At 37.9% G+C, this 21,585-nt stretch overlaps 1 protein-coding gene across 1 annotated transcript in view; it reads left to right on the top strand.

Moving 5' to 3' along the window:
* Positions 1–21,585, top strand: part of clstn2a (calsyntenin 2a) — a 277,397-nt gene that overhangs the window by 244,359 nt on the left and 11,453 nt on the right. Inside the window, exons 9-11 of the mRNA XM_056241145.1 lie at positions 11,861–12,023; positions 17,064–17,230; positions 17,482–17,630. Of these exons, the coding sequence (XP_056097120.1) occupies positions 11,861–12,023; positions 17,064–17,230; positions 17,482–17,630 (479 nt within the window). The remainder of the gene's footprint in view (positions 1–11,860; positions 12,024–17,063; positions 17,231–17,481; positions 17,631–21,585) is intronic.

The following is a 21,585-nucleotide window of genomic DNA, read 5'->3' as shown; positions in this document are numbered from 1 at the left end:
GATGACTTCCAGTGAGTTATTTTCCCAGCTTTCGCCCCCACACTTTCGATTACCCCCATCCATTCCCATCCTCCTCCTTGCTCTATAGCCTTTCACTCTCTCTCACTCTCTCTCCACTCAAAAGCATGTGGAGCACGTCAGATCTGGAGGTGTCAAACGAGCATCTTTGATAAAGCAGCCAGTGTCTGAGGTCAACAGCACCATTTCTGGCATGTGGAAACCGCTCGGAATGAAACGCCACATCAGAAATAAAAGCTAAAATGGCTGAGGGTTAGGAAAAAAAATTGTTTCTGTCCTTTAAAATGTTATATGATGGTATCAGCAACAGGATTGTGTGTTTTACGCACATCAACACTCTTAGATTTCTCTTTGTGCGTTTGAAAAACTGCACAGGAGAACAACAACAACTCATGAATCGCGTTCTATAATTGAAAACTGGAGTTTGAATTTGTGCATTCACCAATGAATGAGCTTGAATTTTCCTTCAGAGACCCTTGTGTGTGTCTCTGTGTCCAACAGTGTTGCATTCTAAACAGGCATGTGCCTTTGAGACGGTCCCATGCTCATTAGCTGGGTATTTTATTGTCTCATTACATTGTTTACGAGATGAAAAAAAAAACACAGAAGTGCGTACACAAACACACACACATGCACGTATTGTCACAGTGATCCACCGTGAAATATCATCTCGCTCAAAGTTTCTCCCTCACTCACTCCCCCTGGGGAAACAGAGGAGACACACAGACCCCAGTGTGTCATTATTGACATACTAATGAGTTAGCAGCCGTGTTGCTCACCACTGTGTGGGGAGAATATCCACTTCTTTATTAAACAGCCCGGTGGGAGACTCACTACTTTTACACCCACAGCGAGCAACCTAACCTGACTGCCTTTGGATGTCAACATGTTGAAATGTGCGTGCAAGTGAGATGAAATTGTTTTTCTTTCAAATCTCTCTGCATGTGTCAGTTACATAAAGCACAATATTAATGTGCTTTTTAAATGATACAATGTTAATAGTGTTTTTTTTTTTTTTTTTTACATGCACCATGTCAGTAACACAAAAATAAACATGCAATTTTATATTTGTGAGTAATTTGCTTATATAAAATTGTATTTAAGCAAATTACTCACACAAAAAATTGCATGTTCATTTACGTCACTGTGGTATTTCTGTTATTTGGATATGTACCGTGATAATTTCATGGTATTCTTTGAAGTGCCATGTAATTCAATTGTAAATTCCAGTGTCAACTAGTCTCTCCCCTGTGAAGGCCTCCTTCCCTTCCCTTTACCTCTGTACAGATAATGCGGTAAATAATTCTTTATTATAAATTTTTAAGGCCAGACAAGTAGTTTGTTGAGGGATGGTTTGTAAAGGAGGACTACACGCCTGCCCACATATATATTCAAACGCGCATACTAAACACGCGGTGCGCATGTGCACGCCGTCGACGTTTTCGCGGGTTTGCGTTTTTGAGGTTTGCGCAGAGATAACCCTTTTTTCAACATTTTTCGAGGCTTGCAACCTGGAATCTATTTCAGGGTTTGCGTTCTTGAGCCACCAGGCACTGTTTTGTGCGGATGAGCGGGCCGGAGCGTGTTGAGTGTTTTCTGTTAGAGCGGTGTCGTGTTAGCTGTGTTAAGTTAATAACTAATGATCTTTGCAACGGAAGTGAATCAACTTTAGCTCGACAATAACTTTATTATAGAGCTGGTGTAAAGCCAAAACAATCTCTGTTACTGTAATTTCCTATTATCACTGTAAAGCTGTGAAACAGTCCATATTGTTAAAAGCGCTATATAAATTAAAGTGACTTGACTTGACTAAATGTGTAGGGGGGTCATTCAATTACATAAGTAGCATGGTGACTTATGGTATGGTCTTACCATGACACTTGTCCAAGAAAGCAGTGTTTTGCACATTTCCCATGGTAATAATTAAAATAGAAAAATATGGCAAATATATTTATTTTACAATAAATATATATATATTACAAACTATCAGTGCTGGTACTACTCGACCTCAGTGCTGCATTTGACACTGTCGATCACGACATACTTCTTGACAGGCTGGAAAACTGGGTGGGGCTTTCTGGGATAGTCCTAAAATGGTTCAGGTCATACTTAGAAGGGAGAGGTTATTATGTGAGTATAGGAGACCATAAGTCTGAGTGGACATCCATGACTTGCGGAGTCCCTCAAGGCTCAATTCTTGCACCACTCCTATTCAACCTGTATATGCTCCCAATGAGCCAAATAATGAGAAAGAACAAAATTGCTTACCACAGCTATGCAGACGACACACAGCTCTACTTAGCCCTATCGCCTAACGACTACAGCCCCATTGACTCCCTGTGCCAATGCATTGATGAAGTCAACGGTTGGATGTGCCAAAACTTTCTTCAGTTAAACAAAGACAAAACTGAAGTCATTGCGTTTGGAAACAAAGATGAAGTTCTCAAGGTGGATACATACCTTGACGCTAGGGGTCTAACAACTAAAAATCAAGTCAGGAATCTTGGTGTGTCTCTAGAGTCAGACCTTAGTTTCAGTAGTCATGTCAAAGCAATAACTAAATCAGCATACTATCATCTGAAAAACATTGCAAGAATTAGATGCTTTGTTTCCAATCAAGACTTAGAGAAACTTGTGCATGCTTTTATCACCAGCAGGGTGGATTACTGTAATGGACTCCTCACTGGCCTTCCTAAAAAGACCATAAGACAATTGCAGCTCATACAGAACACTGCTGCCAGGATTCTGAGCAGAACCAGAAAATATGAACATATCACACCAGTCCTCAGGTCTTTACACTGGCTCCCAGTTACATTTAGGATTGATTTTAAAGTATTATTACTGGTATATAAATCATTCAATGGGCTAGGACCTCAATATATTGCAGATATGCTCACTGAATATAAACCTAACAGATCACTCAGATCATTAGGATCACATCAGCTAGAAATACCAAGGGTTCACTCTAAGCATGGAGAGTCTGCTTTTAGCTATTATGCCAGCCGCAGCTGGAACCAGCTTCCAGAGGAGATCAGATGTGCTCCTACAGTAGTCACTTTCAAATCCAGACTCAAAACACATCTGTTTAGCTATGCATTTACTGAATGAGCACTGTGCCACTGTCCGTCCGACTGTTTTTACTGTACTGGTTTTGTCTTTGTTTGTTTTCTAATTTCTAATTTATTTATTTTTATTATCTCTGGAAAAGATTTTGAAGGAGAGCGGGAGAGTCTTCACTCCGATGAGGCGAGTGAAGGAGTAAGTTATACTGCTGTATAAGAAGTCGCTGAGAGCGTCGTTAAGGGTAACGGCAGCAGACAGCGCACACGAAGCGTGCTCTGTGGGGGCCCCGCTGGGCATTACTGGTGTAGCACCACCCCAGCAGAGTACGTCCCTGGGCTAGAGGTCCAGTTGCACCGTAAACCGGCTCAATCTCTTCCATCTCAGATAGGGGTGGACCAGTACTACTTTATTTGATTTTTTATTCTAAACTGTTTTAATTATTCTTACTTGTTTTGATTATTTTAATTTCTTCTATGTAAAGCACTTTGAATTGCCATTGTGTATGAAATGTGCTATATAAATAAACTTGCCTTGCCTTGCCTTGCCTTGCCTACAAAACATAACAACATTGTGATTGGGACATGTACCATGGTATTCTTAGGAGTTACTTATTAATACCATGGTAAATACATTTCAGTACCATGGTATGTTTACCAGTTTAGTACTATTACCGTCTAATGTGTACTTTTTTATCATTTAATCTTTGAAGTACTATGATAAAACCATGGTATACACTTACAACATGGTATTTTGGACATAGACCATGGCAGTACAATAGTGTTCCATATAAAAATACTATGAATAATCAGTTTCAGTACCTTAATATATATATATATATATATATATATATATATATATATATATATATATATATATATATATATATATATATATATATATGTATATGTGTCAAAGTGCCATAGCATTACCATGCGATACTATCACTGTACCATGGTACCAACACAGTACCATATAATGATCATTCACCTACTGTACCATGGTATTACCATATTTTTTGGATGTGGTACCATGGTAATACCACCATTTTTTGTACATTGATAATTCTGTAGCATTCTTTGAATTACTTTGTACTAAATATCGTGAATATGGTAAAAAAACAAAAAAACATTGGTTTTGTGTGTATATATTAAAGTAGCATGGTATAATAATTTGGTACCATCACTGTACCATTCTAGAACCACATTGCTGTTTTGTAAGGGGTGTTTAGGGGTTTTATCCTGCATGCTTATGTTTGTGTGCATGCTTGTACTAAGTGTGTGAACCCTGATTACTATTGTCCAATTTCCACATATCTCTTACTGTAAAAACAATTTGCTCCTGCTCTGGGCTGCAGATCGATTAATTTACACAGCGTAGGCTCCAAATTGGGAAGCTTGGGAGAGGTCACTCTTTAGTTGACTTTTGTCCCCGGAGGGCACGGTCTAATTCCTGCTCTAATTACTCACTCTGTCAGCCTGTAATTTATAGTCACCTTCCAGAGTACCGCAGGCCCATCGCCACCTCTGTTAGCACGCCTGCCGCTGAACAAACAACACCCGCAAAAAATATCTGCTGCTGCACACAGCAAGATGTGTCAGATTTCAGTCACAACACTTTTGCGTCTTAATCATGATCTAATGCCGCCACGCTGGTCGCCATATTTTCCGTGATCGACGTGTTTTGGGTAATTGGCTCATTAGGTCTGTGTTTGTGGTGCTTGGTTGTTTTCATTGTTGAATTGTGACCTCTGTGTGAACTAAATTGACTTGATAAACAAGGTTTAAGAGTAGAATAGCAATCTTGCTCCAAACTGATGAATACTGAGAAAGTCATAGAGTCAAAAGAAAGACGCGTCTATCAGGGATTTCCAGCTCTGGTGGAATATCAGAAACTCTGAAATGGTAAATGGTAAAAAAAAATTGCATAAATAAACGCCCAAACTACCCCTAGCACTTTTTGAGTGGGTTATGGGTTTTATTTATTTATTTGCAAAATAGTATATTGAGATTTTCTGTAGCACAGTTGATAAAACAGCCCGTTTCAAGTGGAATATTTCCCATTTTCAGTTTTAGCTCAGGGATGTGATATTTCCAACATTGCATTCTTCATTATGAAACATGAAAACATTTATGCACATCTTGCTATTACACTTTTTGATTGTACTCACAGATATAACCAAGCTACTTTACTAACAAGCTGCAATTATAATAAATTTAACTGGCTTATGCTTTTATATAATTTCTGGTTACATTTTCTAAAGCATATAAATTAAACCTTTTTTTATTTAAACTTTTTACTATTCTATTTCATTTTGTTTTATTGTTAATATGTACTGTATACTTACATTATAATTCATATCTATAATTTTAACCCAAAGTAATTTAATTGACATAATTGGTTGCCTTATCCAAGGTACTTGCTATTATTAATATTATTATTATTAGTAGTAGTAGTAGTATTAATGAATATTATATAACATGGATATACTGGAAAATATTGTCAGTAGTAGACTAGTACATGTGATTTGCTATTGTCCTCTCACTCTTTTTGTCTGTGTATAGTGTGTGTTTTAGGTGGCACTAGAGAGAAGGGGGAAATTGAATTGTCACTCTTCATTGTGCCTTGGGTTTATATCTCATTTGAGGTTTGATTCTGACATTGAAAGTTGTCTCAAGTTGTGGTTATGTGGCAAAAAGTTAAATCTCATTAGAAGACTCTAGTATTTCTCTTGAAGTATTACTCTAGTTACCGGTGTTGAGAAGTACTACTGTAATTAAAATGAGTAAAGCTACTAACTTAACTACTTTAATAGTCTTAAGTTGCATGCGCTCACGTTAGAGCAATTTTCTATTGTCAATAGTGTAGCAATATATGAAGCACCGCTTCAACACTTTCTGTTGGTCAACCCAGTGAATCCATGTGACCAACTTGAACCCATTACAAATTCTGCATGGGGAACTTTCTAGCACTCACACAGTTCCTGTTCGCCTGGATTCCTATTGAAATGATTCCAAAATTGCCTACTGACAAGGATATAATTTTTAAAGATAAAGTTAAAACAAATCAAACACAAAGCATTGCCCACTTTCTTTGTTTCTTTCTCTCTTACCCTTACCAAACGCTCTCTCCCTGCTGCGACTGAAGCCACATTCAGACCCTCCATCCACATATACGTTAGGAGCCACTTACATAGCACAACCAATGTCACGGCCCACTGCAGATCTTAAACCTCCTCTGCTGGATTAGTCGCCAATCTCTCTCGGATCATCTCGGCCAAAGAACTGTCATTTTGTATGGTTGCAATCAGCAAATTGCAGTGTATGTCTTCTACTTGTCACAGCCTATAGGCCACCGAGGCTAGACCTTGATTTGAAAGTGGGTGGTTAAAAGTGTCTCTTTCATTGACTTTCTCAGTTAGAGGTACAGCTTCTAATTTAATTCTATAGGGGTGTCCCCGTCAGGTATGAGCGTCTGGCTGAGCTCCATCTGTTGTGGTGAATAACGGCTGTAAGAGAGTATCATTGCACAGGTGTCTCGAATATCTCCTTATGGTTCCAATGGTAGCAATCCTGGTGATGAGGAGGCAGGTGTGCGGATAACAGAGCCAAGCATGTGCTAGTTGGCACAGCAACAAACTTCCCTAATCAATTACCCAGAATGCCCTTAGCTGACTTGCATGAGGGCAATGGGAACAGCAGTACTGCTATCTGAAGATCTTTCCCCACCCGGCACTCTATGAGGTTTATCTCTGTCTACTGATTTGCTAACGTTTCTTTCTAGTAATCAATTATGAGGTGTATATCTACACCTCCAAAAAAGAGAGGAGAGAAAAAGCACTTCTTCACACTTTTATTTTTGCCATTCCATATATAGAACAAATCATCCCTCCCACAAGGCCATTTGAGGGAGCAGATGATGGAACAGATAAAGCAGCACCTAAAATTAGCCTGTTCAATCAAAGAAATAATTAAACCTTGAATTGCACCTCCATAGTCAGCTCACAGTTAGAGTCCCTGGACTCCATGATTAAATGCCACAGCTGAAAAGTTTTTTTTGTGGTAGCCATTTATTCTTTCAAAATTTCTTGGCCGCCTCTCTCCCTTTGAGGAAGGACATGGCGGCATTCCAGGAGCTGTGAGAGAGCGTTATTATACACTATGCGACTGTTAGTTAGAGGTAGACATGGGTGAAATAACAAAGGAGTGATAATATGTAATCTATAACATCCTTGTGACAATATACAAGGTGTCTTGATATGTATTTTCCCTGAAATGAGTGCAGTTTTTCTTTTTTCCCCAGTGTTGATGGGATGACCTATGGAAACAAGAAATCAGGATGTGACGTGTTGAAGGGCCATAATTTGCTTTGCTATGTGATATCAGGATTTCTATAGAGTATTTTATTGAAAAAATACTGGAAAGTACGGCCAGTGCTGGGTGTTTCATTTATATACAGTGCTGCTTGAAAGTTTGTGAACCTCTTGCAGAATTTATGAATAATTTTAACAAAACAAGAGGGATCATACAAAATGCATGTTATTTTTTATTTAGTACTGTCCTGAATAAGATATTTTACATAAAGGATGTTTACATATAGTCCACAAGGTGAAAAAAAAATAGCTGAATGTATAAAAATGACCCCGTTCAAAAGTTTATGTACCCCTGATTCTTAATATGTTTCTTGATGGTTGTTCTTGAGTCCCTTGTTTGTCCCGAGCAGTTAAACTGCCCAATGTTCTTCAGAAGAATCCTCCCGGTACCATATTTGAACCCTTTCCAGCACAAACTTTAAAGCAGCCCTAGTGTATATATATATATGGAATAGATGAAAATTGCCACACGTAGATTTACGTTTTTTTTTTATATATGACGACACAAACGAGTCTTTTAATCAAAGAACTGATTCAATAAATGAATTAACTAAATGAGACAATACTACATCTGTTTTTATGCTTTCATTCCATATTACTAAATCATTACATATTTCACAATATTCATATGTTGTTCATCATGTTGTTGCTCCCCATAAAACAAATTATAAGTAATTTTTAAAAAAATATGTTTAAAATGAGATGAAGGCTCCTTGTAACATAAAATGCTTGCATAATTATTTATTGATTTATTTTTTTTTAAATGGAGCGGGTTGCCTCGTTGGGGATGACATGTTGAGATCACATGACCAGCTGAATATGTATTACTTTATCTTGGTAACCCCCATAATATATGCTTGTAAAATAAATCAGTCAATACAGCATTTTTAAAACGGTAGATATAAGACGACCACTCGCACAATTTATTTAATTAATTTTTATTTTATTTCTTGAATATCTGAGATTTTTATATATATATATCAACCTTTGTTAGAGACCAGCGTCTCAGTGTATTGCAAACCTTATCTGAGGCAACAGCACAAGCCTGTGAACACAATGCATTAATGTTGAATGAGGAGCAGGTCTCTACCGCCGCAGCCTGCGAGGCATTTCTCTCCTGCAGCCAACATGACACAATAATGCCTGTGCATGTAGAGAGACGTAAAGTTTCTAGGTGTAATTTGTGTTCCAGCTCTCGCTTATTGTCACACTCTCGTTTATTTGTTTGCTCTGAAGGTCGTGGATGCAGTTTGTTGACAAGGGAACAGATTAAAAATTTTTGCAGCAAAATAAAAAATTGTGAAGAGCGAGCGAGGGGTGGGGGTGGAGGAGGAGGAGGAGACCAAATGTAAGCATGTTTTAATCCTTGGCGGCGTGTGCCTTTGTGTGCTGAAACAGCCAAAATCATCTCCTGTCAGGCCAAGATTAATGCTTCATGTGTGTTTTTCATTAGCAGCAAAGCATGCACACTCTCACACATAGCCGTGTTCTGTTTGTTCCTCGACGGACATGAAATGAGGACGAGACCGGATACAGTCTGCAGAGGTTGACATGCCATCAACGCTGTTGTAAATTTGCAGTCGAAAGCAATATCAATCTGATTAAAATAGATATGGGTAAAGTGGTCAACTACCTGGTCAACAACCAATAAGTTAGTGAGACCCCTCATATAAAAAAGATGAATGAATGCAATTACTTTTCACATGCAGAGAAACAAACTGCTACCAGTTTTTTATTTATTTTAATTTTTTGTATTGTACTTTTCTACACTGTGTTTTTGTTGGGCACTAACACTCCAAAGCAATGTTAGTTTATTAATTGAATTTGAAGTTTAAGTGCCCCTATTATGCTTTTTTTAAAGGTTCCTAATTTTGTTTTGAAGTTCTGCTACAACAGGTTTACATGCATTCAAAGTCAGAAAACACTTGAATTTTCTCATAATATATATCACCTGTGTTCTCGCAGTGTCTGAAATGGCTCGATAAAGGATTCAATCTCTTTAAACCCCTCCTTTCCGAGAGCCTACTCTGTTCTGATTGGTCAAAAGGCCCAGTCTTGTGATTGGTTCTACCGCTTACAGCTCGTGTTGGAAATTAACCTCTCATTACCATATCTGTATTTCAACTCAGAAGACTTCTTCAGCACTTATACACAGGATTGGTTATTTCTTTTGGGAGACAATTAAGTTAAACTCTGTTGTGCTTCATCTAGTTTTATTAATTTGAATGGAAGAATGCATCTTTTGTAAATGGCCCATAAGAAACACACATCTGTTATGTAATTTTGCACATTCTTAGTTTAGATTCAGTAAGGAAATTCACTATTAACTGGTTAATAGAGGTGGAAATGCCTGTCTCCAGAATTTGAGGAACTGTTCATTTGCACAGAATTACATTGCAATTAACAAGCTTCGAGTGTTGTCCATGTTTACACACTGCAGGCAATTCGTTTTCATACTCTGAACATAAGACCAGTTTTTGAGAGACGTTGCATGAGCTGTTAAATTAACCAGCGCTAATACTGCTGTTTTCATGCCTCACTGACACTGGACATTGCTTTTGCTTTTGAAATTGCTTGAGCTTATTTTCGCAGTTTTATTTCTGGAGACTTTTTGAAGAGTCTTTTTTTTCTTTAATAGCTTAGCTACACATAATTATAATTTCTGCTCTTGTTTTATAATACAGGTATTCCATCCAAATTAGAACCTACATCTTTAGTTAAAACAGTCAATCGCATTGTAAAAATGGGTGTTAAAGCGTACAACAAGGGTTAAATATTATATTGTGTTTATATATTATATTAAATTACTTTCAGTACACCTAGTTCAGATTTAAACCTGAATTGTAAGTGCAAGGGGTTTGAATCCCAGCCTATTTTTTTAAGCCAACTGACAATGACAGCCAGTAATGACCAAGACATTTCATTTAATTGACAGTTTTAATTTATTAATTCCCAAGACTGGATTTCAAATCACGTGCCCAAACGAGAAAATATGGCACTGAATGTATGTGAGTATGTGTGTGTGTCTGTTGTGTGCATGTGTGTGAAATTGGAAAGGGCAGAATAAGGTTAGGCTGATAGAGTAAGATTGCTGTCAAAAGAATGGAGAAATAGAGAGCTTTTTGAAGACTCTTGTGAGATGGAGATAAAGAGAATATCTATTCTAGAAAAGGAGAGATAAGAGAAAGAGGGGAATAGAGGTGTGGAGTGAGATCTGTCCCCAGAGGCAGTGGTGAGCGAGAGAGAGAGAGAGCTTCTCTCTGGAGACCTGGCTCATCTCTCCATTAACTCCCCTCTGCAGTAGCTCAGCAACATCCACCCAGGCATCTTCAGTTCCATATGGCGCTCTCCATGACAGCACACGAGTGTGTGGAGTATGCATAAGCATGTTTACTGCACGATACTAGAAAATTATCATTATGAAATTATGTGTGCACTGATAATCACCATTCATTGCCTGTAAGCATGAACATGTGGCAGAGTTAATCTTAATGAAATTAAGATTTCATTGATTTTTCGAAGTGTCACTCATTTTTATTTCTTGACTTAGGGGATGGAACAAAATGGAATAAAATGTCTCAAGAAAAAGTTCATTTGTTTTTAACTTGGTATCTTAATGTGGCGCTGATGCAAAAAAAGTAAGACATTGTCTGTTAACAATGCCTAAAGGTGTTAACTGTGTAAATGCTAGAAAATAAATAAAAGTGTAGGAACTTTAAATGGCTCTGATTGGTTTGCATTGATAAGTAAAGTGATCCGATGTTTCTCGTACTTTGTTCCTATAATTAGCGTCTGCTCATAATTATACCTAATTAATTAAATAGGACATATGACAAATGATGAATAGTATAGCTAATGAAGGCAAATTAGGTTCAATTTCAGTGTCATTACCGACATGTAAACGTGAACTGAAAACCTCATGTTGATTACTATAGATTAAGCTATAGAAGCACAGATATCGTTCAGATAAGAACACAAAACCGATGGACTGTAAATGTTCCTTCTATATAGAACAGTGTGTCCTGTTTCTAGTTTGTAGCTTGGAGTGACCCAGATGGGATTCTGGGAAAGTTTTTCTTTGAATTTTAACTAGTATGGATAAGTCATGATGAATCAATCAGGTAGCTGATAAGAGGTTGGTTTGTTTATCAAGGTATCATTTTATTATTTCAAGATTATTTAAGATAACGTGTTAATTTAATTAAAAATGTAACTTACAACACGTTTAGAATCCTGTTTTATTTTTCCATTTTGTATGTACACAAAAACATGTCTCTAAGAAGTGAATCCTATCGGTTCAGGTTTAACCAATTATAGGTCGACCAATTGGTCAGGTATAGTGATTATGAAATTTTTTCCTTTTAACGACATGAACAAACATACTAAACTTGTTCTATTTCTCGTCTCCAGATCTGTGACAAAGAGTGGCATTACTACGTCATCAATGTGGAGTTTCCTTCAGTGACGCTCTTCGTAGACGGAGTGACGTACGAACCCTACCTTGTGACAGACGACTGGCCCATCCACCCTTCTGAGATCGATGTACAGCTAACCGTAGGTGCCTGTTGGCAAGGTGAGACTATGAAAGAGCTTTTGTTTTCATTACCATTTGAAAAGGAGGATCGATAAAATGAAATGGTGGCATAACTGTGGTTTGCACAGCCCAGACGCAGGAATTGATGAATCGGCATCTGAGATGTGATCAGATAGTCTCATGCTTGAGAGTGAGACTGAGAGGGTGTGACTAAGAGATATCTACATTATTGATATGACAGTGTGAGCACGGCAGTGGTGGTTCGAATACCAAGAGAGAGGCGATGTGTTCGGCCCCAGGCTATCCTGATTCCTCATTTAATCAAAGAGACTCGAGCGTGAAAACATCAAAAAAGAAACACGACCTGTCAATTTCAGCCTTTTGAAATGGAGCTAATGTTCGCATTTGAATGGAGAGACTGTCCTTAACATCGCTTTCATGAGCTAAATAATTAAACAAGGCTCGGAGGGAATGAAGTCATGGCTAAATCATTGTTTTAGGCGGCGAGGTCCTAAAGTTCTGACTTTCAGCACCATTTTACATTTCTTTTCATCCGTGCTGATTGCGGATTATTTTCTCTTCTTTTCTGGCTTTGAATTGTGAAGCTTTTTTCCCGTTTCTTTTTTTTTTACAAGAGACCCATAGCGAGGATTAAGAGACCCTGAAAGGAGGACAAGTTCACTTGCTATTACATCCCAATGAAGCTGGTCTAAGCTCCACTAAACCGCAACTGATAACTTTTCAAGCTATTAGCGGTCCAGATTGCTTGTCGCACCCTGTCCATTTTCACTCTGTGCAATCAACAATGTAACGACAAGCCACCTCATAATGGAAAGTGAGGATAGTTTTTGTTCAGGCCAAATTGAGATCATTGTCTTCTTCGAGGTAGAAATGGGGGTTGGTGGCCATTGTCTTCACGAGACATCAAATAGGATCTTCTTCGTTTTTTTCTAGAGCTTCGTCAGGACATTGACTGATGCCTCGTGTAATTTATGTGTTTAATGTAATAATGCTCTAAACATACTTTTTCGGCAATAGGAGTGAAGTTATACACTACTGTTTGAAACTTTGGGATCGGTACGATTTTTTAAAAGAAGCATCTTATGTTTACCAATTCTGCATTTTAATTGATCAAAAATATATTTACATTTGATGCTTCATTTTAAAATATAATAACATTTTATTTTTAGCAGCCATTACTTCAGGAGTCACACAATCCTTAAAGGGGTCATATAATGCCATTTTTGTACAAGCTAATATGCTTCTTTAGAGTCTAAATTAAAACTTTGTAATATACTTTAATTAAAAATTCTCATTAGTATTGTAAGAAAACACTTATTTTACCTGGTCAAAAACAGCTCTGTTTTCAGCACGCCGTTTCAGTGCATATGACTTTAAATGATCATGAGCTTTGCTCACCCCGCCTCTCTGTTCTGTGTACACCGTTTGTAACACAATACCATAACGCGTTGTTCATTATAGATGTGGGATTATGAATTATATTGAGAACGTCGTACATAGAAAACATGCCGTAATGTACCCTGAGTGTAAACCTTAGACGCATTCATTGTGAAGCGTGCATCTAGCGATTTGCAAAGATTAATATAAATATTAAAGATTAATAAACCGATACACTCACTTCAGTTATTTTGGAGGTTCAGCAGGAACACGAATAGTTGGTACTTCTTAGCAAAACCAGCTTTATACTGACCCTCGTTTATAAGCAGTCTGGTGTGTGAAATGATTCGCGCAAATATGAAAGCAGTGACGTTGCTCGTGGGGAATATTCCCTTCGAAAACAAACTCAGCCACTGCGTCTTCAGCGGTTCGGATTTAGGAACATTAAAATGACTGCTGTGTTCGTTATTACACCCAAGAACAGAACACCACAATCGCTTAGACGCCATTCTGCTCATAGACAGTGCTCCAGCATATCAACAATGACCGCGCCGGTCCGCGCCGCGCAGACTATGATTGACAGGACGAGCGAGGGCGGGTCTGTGTTGAAACCCGGCTGTCAATCAACAATCGTGGGAGGGGCGTCCGTTTTATTGACGTCACAAAAACGAACGGCTCAATTTGAGGCAGGGGAAAACATATAAGGAGATTAAAACAAAAACACTGGATGGATTTTTATCATTATATGATGTTTGTGTACAGGCACTGCCAACACACATTTCAGTACAATCAACTTGTAAAAGTGCATGTGCCATTATATGACCCCTTTAATAAATAATTCTAAAATGCTGATTTGGAGCTCAAGATTTTTTTTCATAATTTAAGTTAAAAATGGTTGTGCTGCTAATGAAGTGTGAAAACTGTGATGATGTCTTTTTCAGGATTCTTTGATGGATAAAAAGTTAGAAAGAACAGTATTTGTTTGGAAATTAAATCTTAAGTATCATGATAAATGTCTTTGCTTTCATTTTTGATCAATTTAATGCATGCTTGCTGAATAAAAATGTCACTTTCTTTATTTTATTTTTTAAAAAATCCCCCAAATCCTAAGATTTTAAATGGTAGTTTTAAGAAAGAATAAAGATAAATATTTCTTCGATAAATGTAAATTCTTCTTTTCTTGTAAAAGTTGTGTTCAAAAGCGCAATACAAGTATGATTAAAACGTAATCCAATTCAGTAAATGATTCATGTTAATTTCATGAATTAAAAGAAATTCTGCCCTATAATAAGTGTGTATAAAGTGAGATAAATAAGGTCATTACTGAGCTGCACCGTCTCAGTAGCATATGATTATTTTGGGTTATAAGAGATCAGATGTGCTTATCTAAATGTAAGGTCATGACCGTGTCTTTTACACACGTGCTTAGGATGCGTTCTGCTTGTTATTGTCTGCTATGCCACTACTGATCGATACAGATGTGACGGTGACAGCTCTTATATGCCATGCGATGACTCCAGTCTCATTAGAGCTTTTGTCCTTTAGGGGGAGCACGAACGAGAATGCAAATGTTCCTCTGCTGTTTCATCTGTGGAATAACATTTAATTGATAACATCTGTCAACTAAATAATTTAAAACGGAAGCAATTAAACATTGGAAGCACAGACCCTCATTGTGAGGCTTTACGAGTGACAGAATTCACTACATCTGGAGCTATTAGACTCTCCAAATCTGCCAGCTCAGTGAGGGATGTATGGGAGGGAAAACAGCATGTGTTAAACGCCCTCTCATTTTTATCGAGGAACCTATTAAGTCGGTCAGTGTGACCAGTTATTTATTATATATATATAAATAAAATAAGAAAAGAAAAGACGAGACAGATCACCATTTGTAATGCCAATAAATGCAAGACAAGTAGCAATTCACTATGAAAATATTACATGATGTATTTATCAGTTAGATGAAGGAAGAACATTCTAATAGGACAAGGTGTGGTTGTCAAACTGTAGTTTAAAAATTCTTTAAGTTGTGATGTAATGGAAGGTAGCAACAGATCGTTTCATCTATATTGTGACGTCGTAGATTCAAATGAAACAGATTATCGAAAGAAAGAGAAAAAAAAGTTGGGGAGTGGGGACTTGGTTCTACCTGTTGTTTGTTGATTGGACGGAGGCAGATCTGAATGGAGCTTGCAGTCTTTGAAGTGAACTGTCAACTGCAGGGTTGAAGTGAAATAAATGTATTGCACCAGAGAGAAGAGAGTTATGACATTTTATAGCATTAAAAATTGAGGTAAATGTTAAAAAAGTAAAAATATTAAGATCAATAACATGCATTTAGAAAACAGTAAATTTTTATTTCATGCTGATTTTAAATAATGTGAAGTGTTTAACAACCAAACCAACAACACCTAAGGCTGAAATGATCTTAATTTAAGTGTTTAGAGCTGAATTACTTGCTGAACAAATACAATATTTGAGGGATATTAATATAGCACTAGCTTGCAAGAACTGTAAAAATAATTGAACCCTTATGCAGTGTTGAAAACCCTGTAACACCTTTGATTTCCTGGTCAAAAATGACCTGCCTTTTAAAAATGGCCTGTTATGCTATATTATCACCAAATATTGGATTCAATCTTTTTGTCAACTTGCGTTCTTTCAATTAGGACAGATTTTGTATTTCTTTTTGGAACTGACTAATCATAGGCCGCATTTATATGAGCTTATGCACCTCAGTTTTGGGTGAAAAAAGCATTATTTGTGGATAATTTTGTCAATATTCAACAAAATATGTAAAAAAATAAATAAATCATACAATCAAACACGTTCGTGTTTATCATACTAGTGTGCTTTAATGATTAACCAGGAAGTTTGTTTTGAAGTACTTTTTATTTTGTACAAAATGGAACAAAGTCACACTTGTGATGTTCCCGGTCAAAAATGACCAGCCTACAAACAAACAAACAAACAAACAAACAAACAAACAAACAAACAAAAAAGTATAAATGTCTTGTTATGCTATATTATCACCAAATATTGAATTAAATCTTTTTGTTATATTTTTTTTTCTTTATATTTGGAAGGGTTCTGTATTTATTTTTGAAACTGATTGATTGTAACAAGCTGGGGGGAAAAGTACAATAATTATCCAAACAATTTTGGGAAGTTGTTATACCCAGTGTGAGCAAATTCGGCAATGTTTAGTCCAATGTGACAACATTAACTAATATTTTGGGGGAAAAGAAAATCGTATCCGAGTCCAAATGACCCGAACAAAACATAAGGTTTATATATATATACACACATTTATATAGAGAATTTATTTAGAGAATTTATAAATGAACTGACTTCATGCAACTGGTCCATCAGATCTAATTTTGTTCTTTTAATAAACTGTTGAATCACATTCACCCAGGATTGAGGGTTACCATTTACAGCAAAGAATACAAAAAACACTTGTTTTTAAAATCGAGCAGATGGAGGCGTTTCAGTAGACAGGCTTGTCTTTGTACCTCTCTGGAGTCAGTATTGTGCCAGATAAGGTGTTTTTTACATTTTGACACACATGCAAACAGAGTGTCACTTAGCTTCCAGATGTCGTTTGCTTTTGTACACTATATTTTGTTGCCAGCTACCATGAGTATGTGTGTGCCTAAATTTAAGTGTGTTTGTTTACAGGAGGAGAGGTGACCACTCCACGGTTCACACAGTATTTCCGGGGAAGCCTCTCAGGCTTGACTATCCGACCTGGGAAGATCGCAACTCAAAAGGTGATCTCCTGCCTACAGGCTTGCAAGGAGGGCCTGGACATCAGCTCGCTTGAAAGTCTGGGCAAAGGCATAAAGGTACATGCACACACACATACGCATACATATATGCAAAGCCTTGGATGGAAAGATTATAGGCATTCCATTCTTTGTCCATCTCTTTAATATCATCTGAATATATTTGAGAATCCTTTGACATCAGTCATGCAGCCCTCATTTATTCATCTATATGTAAATGTGTTGACTTGTTCATTCGCTCCTTTGCTTTAAGGTTTTTTTTTTCTCTCTCTTGATTATGAAAATTCTCACACTCTCTTGATCCCTCTCAGTTCCACTTCAACCCGGCTCAGTCAGTGCTGGTCATGGAGGCAGATGACTTGGAGAGCATCAACACAGCCATGACAAAAGTTTCCTACATCAACTCTCGGCAGTTTCCCACTCCCGGTCTGCGCAAACTCCACATAACCACCACAGTCCAGTGAGTACCGCTCTAAAGGTCAAAAACATTACAACATCAGCTCATTAAGTGTTTAATAGGTTGATTATGCTGCAGGTGTGGGAGTAAATATTCGAGCGAATGAATACTTGTAAGTTGCATAGGGGTTCTTTTTAAGAGTTGAGTGCTATAAAAGTGTGATGATCGTTTTATTTTGTTTAATCTCAAAAGAAAGTGGTGTTAATAAAAGCAAGGCTTGGTGTTTATGAGAGAAGGATGAACAGTAGCAGAAGGCTGTCTCTCTGATCAATACTACAGAGCTAAGGGAGGAGTCTACAGGGTTGTCTTGGCTACTGATGATAACATCTGTCTTGCACTACATGACTCTCGAGTGCCTGGATTCAATCTGGATCTACCATTAACTCATTCCCACATATCTTGCAGAAACTTAACCAGAAAACTTTGAGAAAAGTGACAAAAGTGTTGCCCTGCTAAAAAAAAAAGTACAGCTTAAACTAGGGCTGCACGATGAATAGTGTTGTAACTGTGATCACGATGTTTGCTTATCTTGATTAAGCATAATTGTCTGCAATATTGTCCCGCAGGTTATTTATCCTGAAAAAGTTTTTTTTTTTCTGTTGACTTTTCTGATGTCTTGCGATTGTAACAAGCCTTCACAAGCTTTCATGCTTTGGGTTGCCAGATGCCAAGAGTTTAAATATCCCAATCAGAACTTTTCTCTTAAACGGATACATGCTTTCTCTTCACTGAAAAAAAAAGAGATCTGAAAACACAACACATGTTGGACTTCTGCTCACATGAAAGTGTAATACAGCCAGTCTGTTTTCTTGCATCCGTCAATATCTGCAAGCAAACCTTCTCAGTGACGAATTGTAATAAATTTAAACAAGAATCTCAACTTTGTTGATTGCGATTGTGGTTGCTGTTTAAATGCACTTATGCAATCTCTCTGCAATCTCTTATGCAATCTCTCGAGAATTAGTTGACATGTTGGTGCAACATTACTTATAGTCAACATAATGTCTAAAGGGGGCCATCAAATTAAAGTGTGATTATTATAGTAAATATAATAGTTTAGTATATTATATTAAACAATAACATTTTTGGAATAAGTTCCAGAAGCTTTAAAGACCTTTAGTGTGAAGGTGGATCGAATTGATATTGCTTTGTCCTGTCATGTAACTCTTCCTTAAGATTTTATTATCTCACAATATCCATACACTGCACTGCACCGGAAGTTGTGGTGGTCACTGAGGCTAAATGCGGAAGTAATCATGGATAAGGGGCTTTCGCACCGGATAGTTCTAGGAACTAACCATCAGGGTGGTTCCCCGAGAACTAATGGTTCCCCTAGGAACGTTTTCTGGTTGCATTCTCACCACCAGTAGGAACTCTAAAGTGACGTAAGCCGCGCATACGTTGTACGCGCTTTGTTGTGACTTTTATTTTGATGGCGCGGCGGACCTTTATATGGTGCAGAGAAAGCCAGAGCCTGAGCTCACAGTGCTTGCATTCTCCGTCTTCATTAGTTTACGATCTGTTTAACAGTCCCCTCTAATATGTTATTAGATATAACTATTATACGTAGAAAGTAGACAGTAATGAAAAGTTAGAAGTGTGTGCCGTGTGGTTGATGTTGAGTGTTGCTAGCTGAGCAGAAATACATAATCATGTTTCACTTGATCTCCTCAAAGTTGCGTTGGATTTTCTCCTCAGCGTAAAGCTTAAGAGGCCCATCACTGTTTTCCATGTTCGTAGAGTTAGTTTCTGGAGTAAATGTATAGCCTATACTCTGTGTGTTTACACAGCTTTTTTAAAAATGGTGGGTGCTGGTGTTTTGCGGGGTTCGGCAAATCAGCGTACACGGCACGGATAGTTCCTATAGTGCTGGTTTAGACCCTACTCTGAAGTAGGAGCTGAATTAGTTCCTCCAAAAGAGTTCGGCTGGATCCCAAATGGCACACTCCGGCCTTGTGGACCTCCTTCGAGTTCACACTTGGTGACGTCAGGAAGTGCAGACCTAAGGGGCGCTGGCCTCGAGGGCACACGAGAGTGTATTTTGGGACAGGCTTGATGACATCATGCCACCGAAAGTCAAACAGCCATGAAACTCCTCCCCTCATTTACTGTATCTGATTGGGCGTTTGCAATGATTCCTGGGTAGGTAACTCGTGTGGAGGGTGCGAAAGTGCGGGCTTCGCCGAAGTTTGCTAGCACACTTCTGAGCGCTGAAATGCCGAATGGGACACCCTACGGACTCGTACACTTGGCGAGCATGCGCAATTTGAGGCCACGAGACCGCAAATCCACATGAAGTGTGCCAATTGGGATCCAGCCTTCCTAGAACTAAAATAGGTCCTAGTTCCTGCGGTGCGAATGCGCCAAAATCCGGGACCTTCTGCCAATAGTTCTAGGAACTATGAAAAGGTTCCTCCGGTGCGAAATCCCTATAGAGTCCATTTCACTGTTCTAGCTTTTGAGGGAAGCGTGTGTTAATGTATATAATTAATATAATAAATCAGGAAACTATACGATGTAAAATCAACCTTGCATATGAGTTGAGGTTCTCTTGATTTGTGCTTATGTGAATAATTCTGATTAAATGTAAAAATAAATTTCTCAGCTCAGAACAATTGTGGTTAATAATCATGATTATCAGTTTAATCATAATACTATATATGTTTTGCTGGTCTTAGCTGGTCTCCCAGCCTACTCAAATTGGTCTGGTTTGCAAGTTTCAGAGAGGTTTTGGGCACTTGAATGTGCCTAAACCAGCTGAACACCATCAGCTAAAACATCTTAAACCAGGTTACAACCATTATGCATCTGGCAGAAGATTTTACATTACATTTAATGCATACATTTTATCAGTTCATGCATTCCCTAGGAATTGAACCCATGACATTGGTGTTGCAAATGCCATGTACTGTTTGAGCTACAGAGATGATATCAAAGCAGCTTGTGCTGAAGCTGTTATTTTCAGCAGGGGAGTGTCCATGTAGTGTTCTGGCAGTGGTTGTGCGTCTCTGGATAATGGACAGGCCTGCTAGTGGTGATGACTGCAGTGAGATGAGCTGATGAGCACATGAAAGGCCATGATAAAAGAGATTCTGTTGTGTCAGAGAGCCATCCTCTGCAGTACAGCACAACACAATTACAGATGCCGTCAAACAGCATGACACAGCACAGGTCAGAGCATGAAAACTCAGCTCTGCACAACACTGCAAAACATGACTTAAAAGAACAGTTCACACACACACACACACACAAATGCCATCGTTGTTCTATAGCTTTATGACTTTCTTTCTTGAGTGGAAAAAGAGTTACCTAGCACAACATTCAAGCTAGGAAAGGTGACCACAGTGGATCCACTTTCATTGTATTGAAAAGAGCAATACATGGTGTAAACATCTTGTTTTGTATTTCACGCAAGAAAAAAGCCATACAGGTTTGTGACAACATGAGGGTGAGTAAATAACAGAACTTTTATTTTTGGGTGAGCTATCACTTTAACACAGGGTAATGTAGTATACTGTAGAAAAATCATTTCTCAAATAGCTTATCTGATCTGACTCAGCTGCTGCCTGAACCCAAACAAACAGATGAACTAGACGAATTAACTAGCACTATGAGCTCCATTCTCTCTAGAACATTGGATATTGTTGTACCCATTAGATTAAAAAAGGTCAGAGAAAAAAGTATAGCACCATGGTACAATAATACTACGTATGTTTTAAAGAGAGAAACCCATAATTTAGAGCGTAAATGGAAAAAAACGAATTTAGAGGTCTTTAGAATCGCGTGGAAAGACAGTATGTCACGTTATAAAAAGGCCCTTAAAACGGCCAGGGCTGAGCACCTCAGCAAACTAATAGAAAACAACCGAAATAATCCAAGGTTTTTTATTTAATACCGTGGCTAGACTAACAAATAAACAGACGTCGTCTGAACAAAATACCTCGTTACAGTTTAGTAG

This window comes from Rhinichthys klamathensis, unplaced genomic scaffold (genome assembly GCF_029890125.1).
Source record: "Rhinichthys klamathensis goyatoka isolate OS25496 unplaced genomic scaffold, OSU_Roscu_1.1 h1tg000631l_1, whole genome shotgun sequence".
Classification (NCBI taxonomy): domain Eukaryota; kingdom Metazoa; phylum Chordata; class Actinopteri; order Cypriniformes; family Leuciscidae; genus Rhinichthys; species Rhinichthys klamathensis.
Note: the sequence above shows the minus strand (reverse complement) of the source record. Positions and strands in the feature narration are given on the sequence as shown.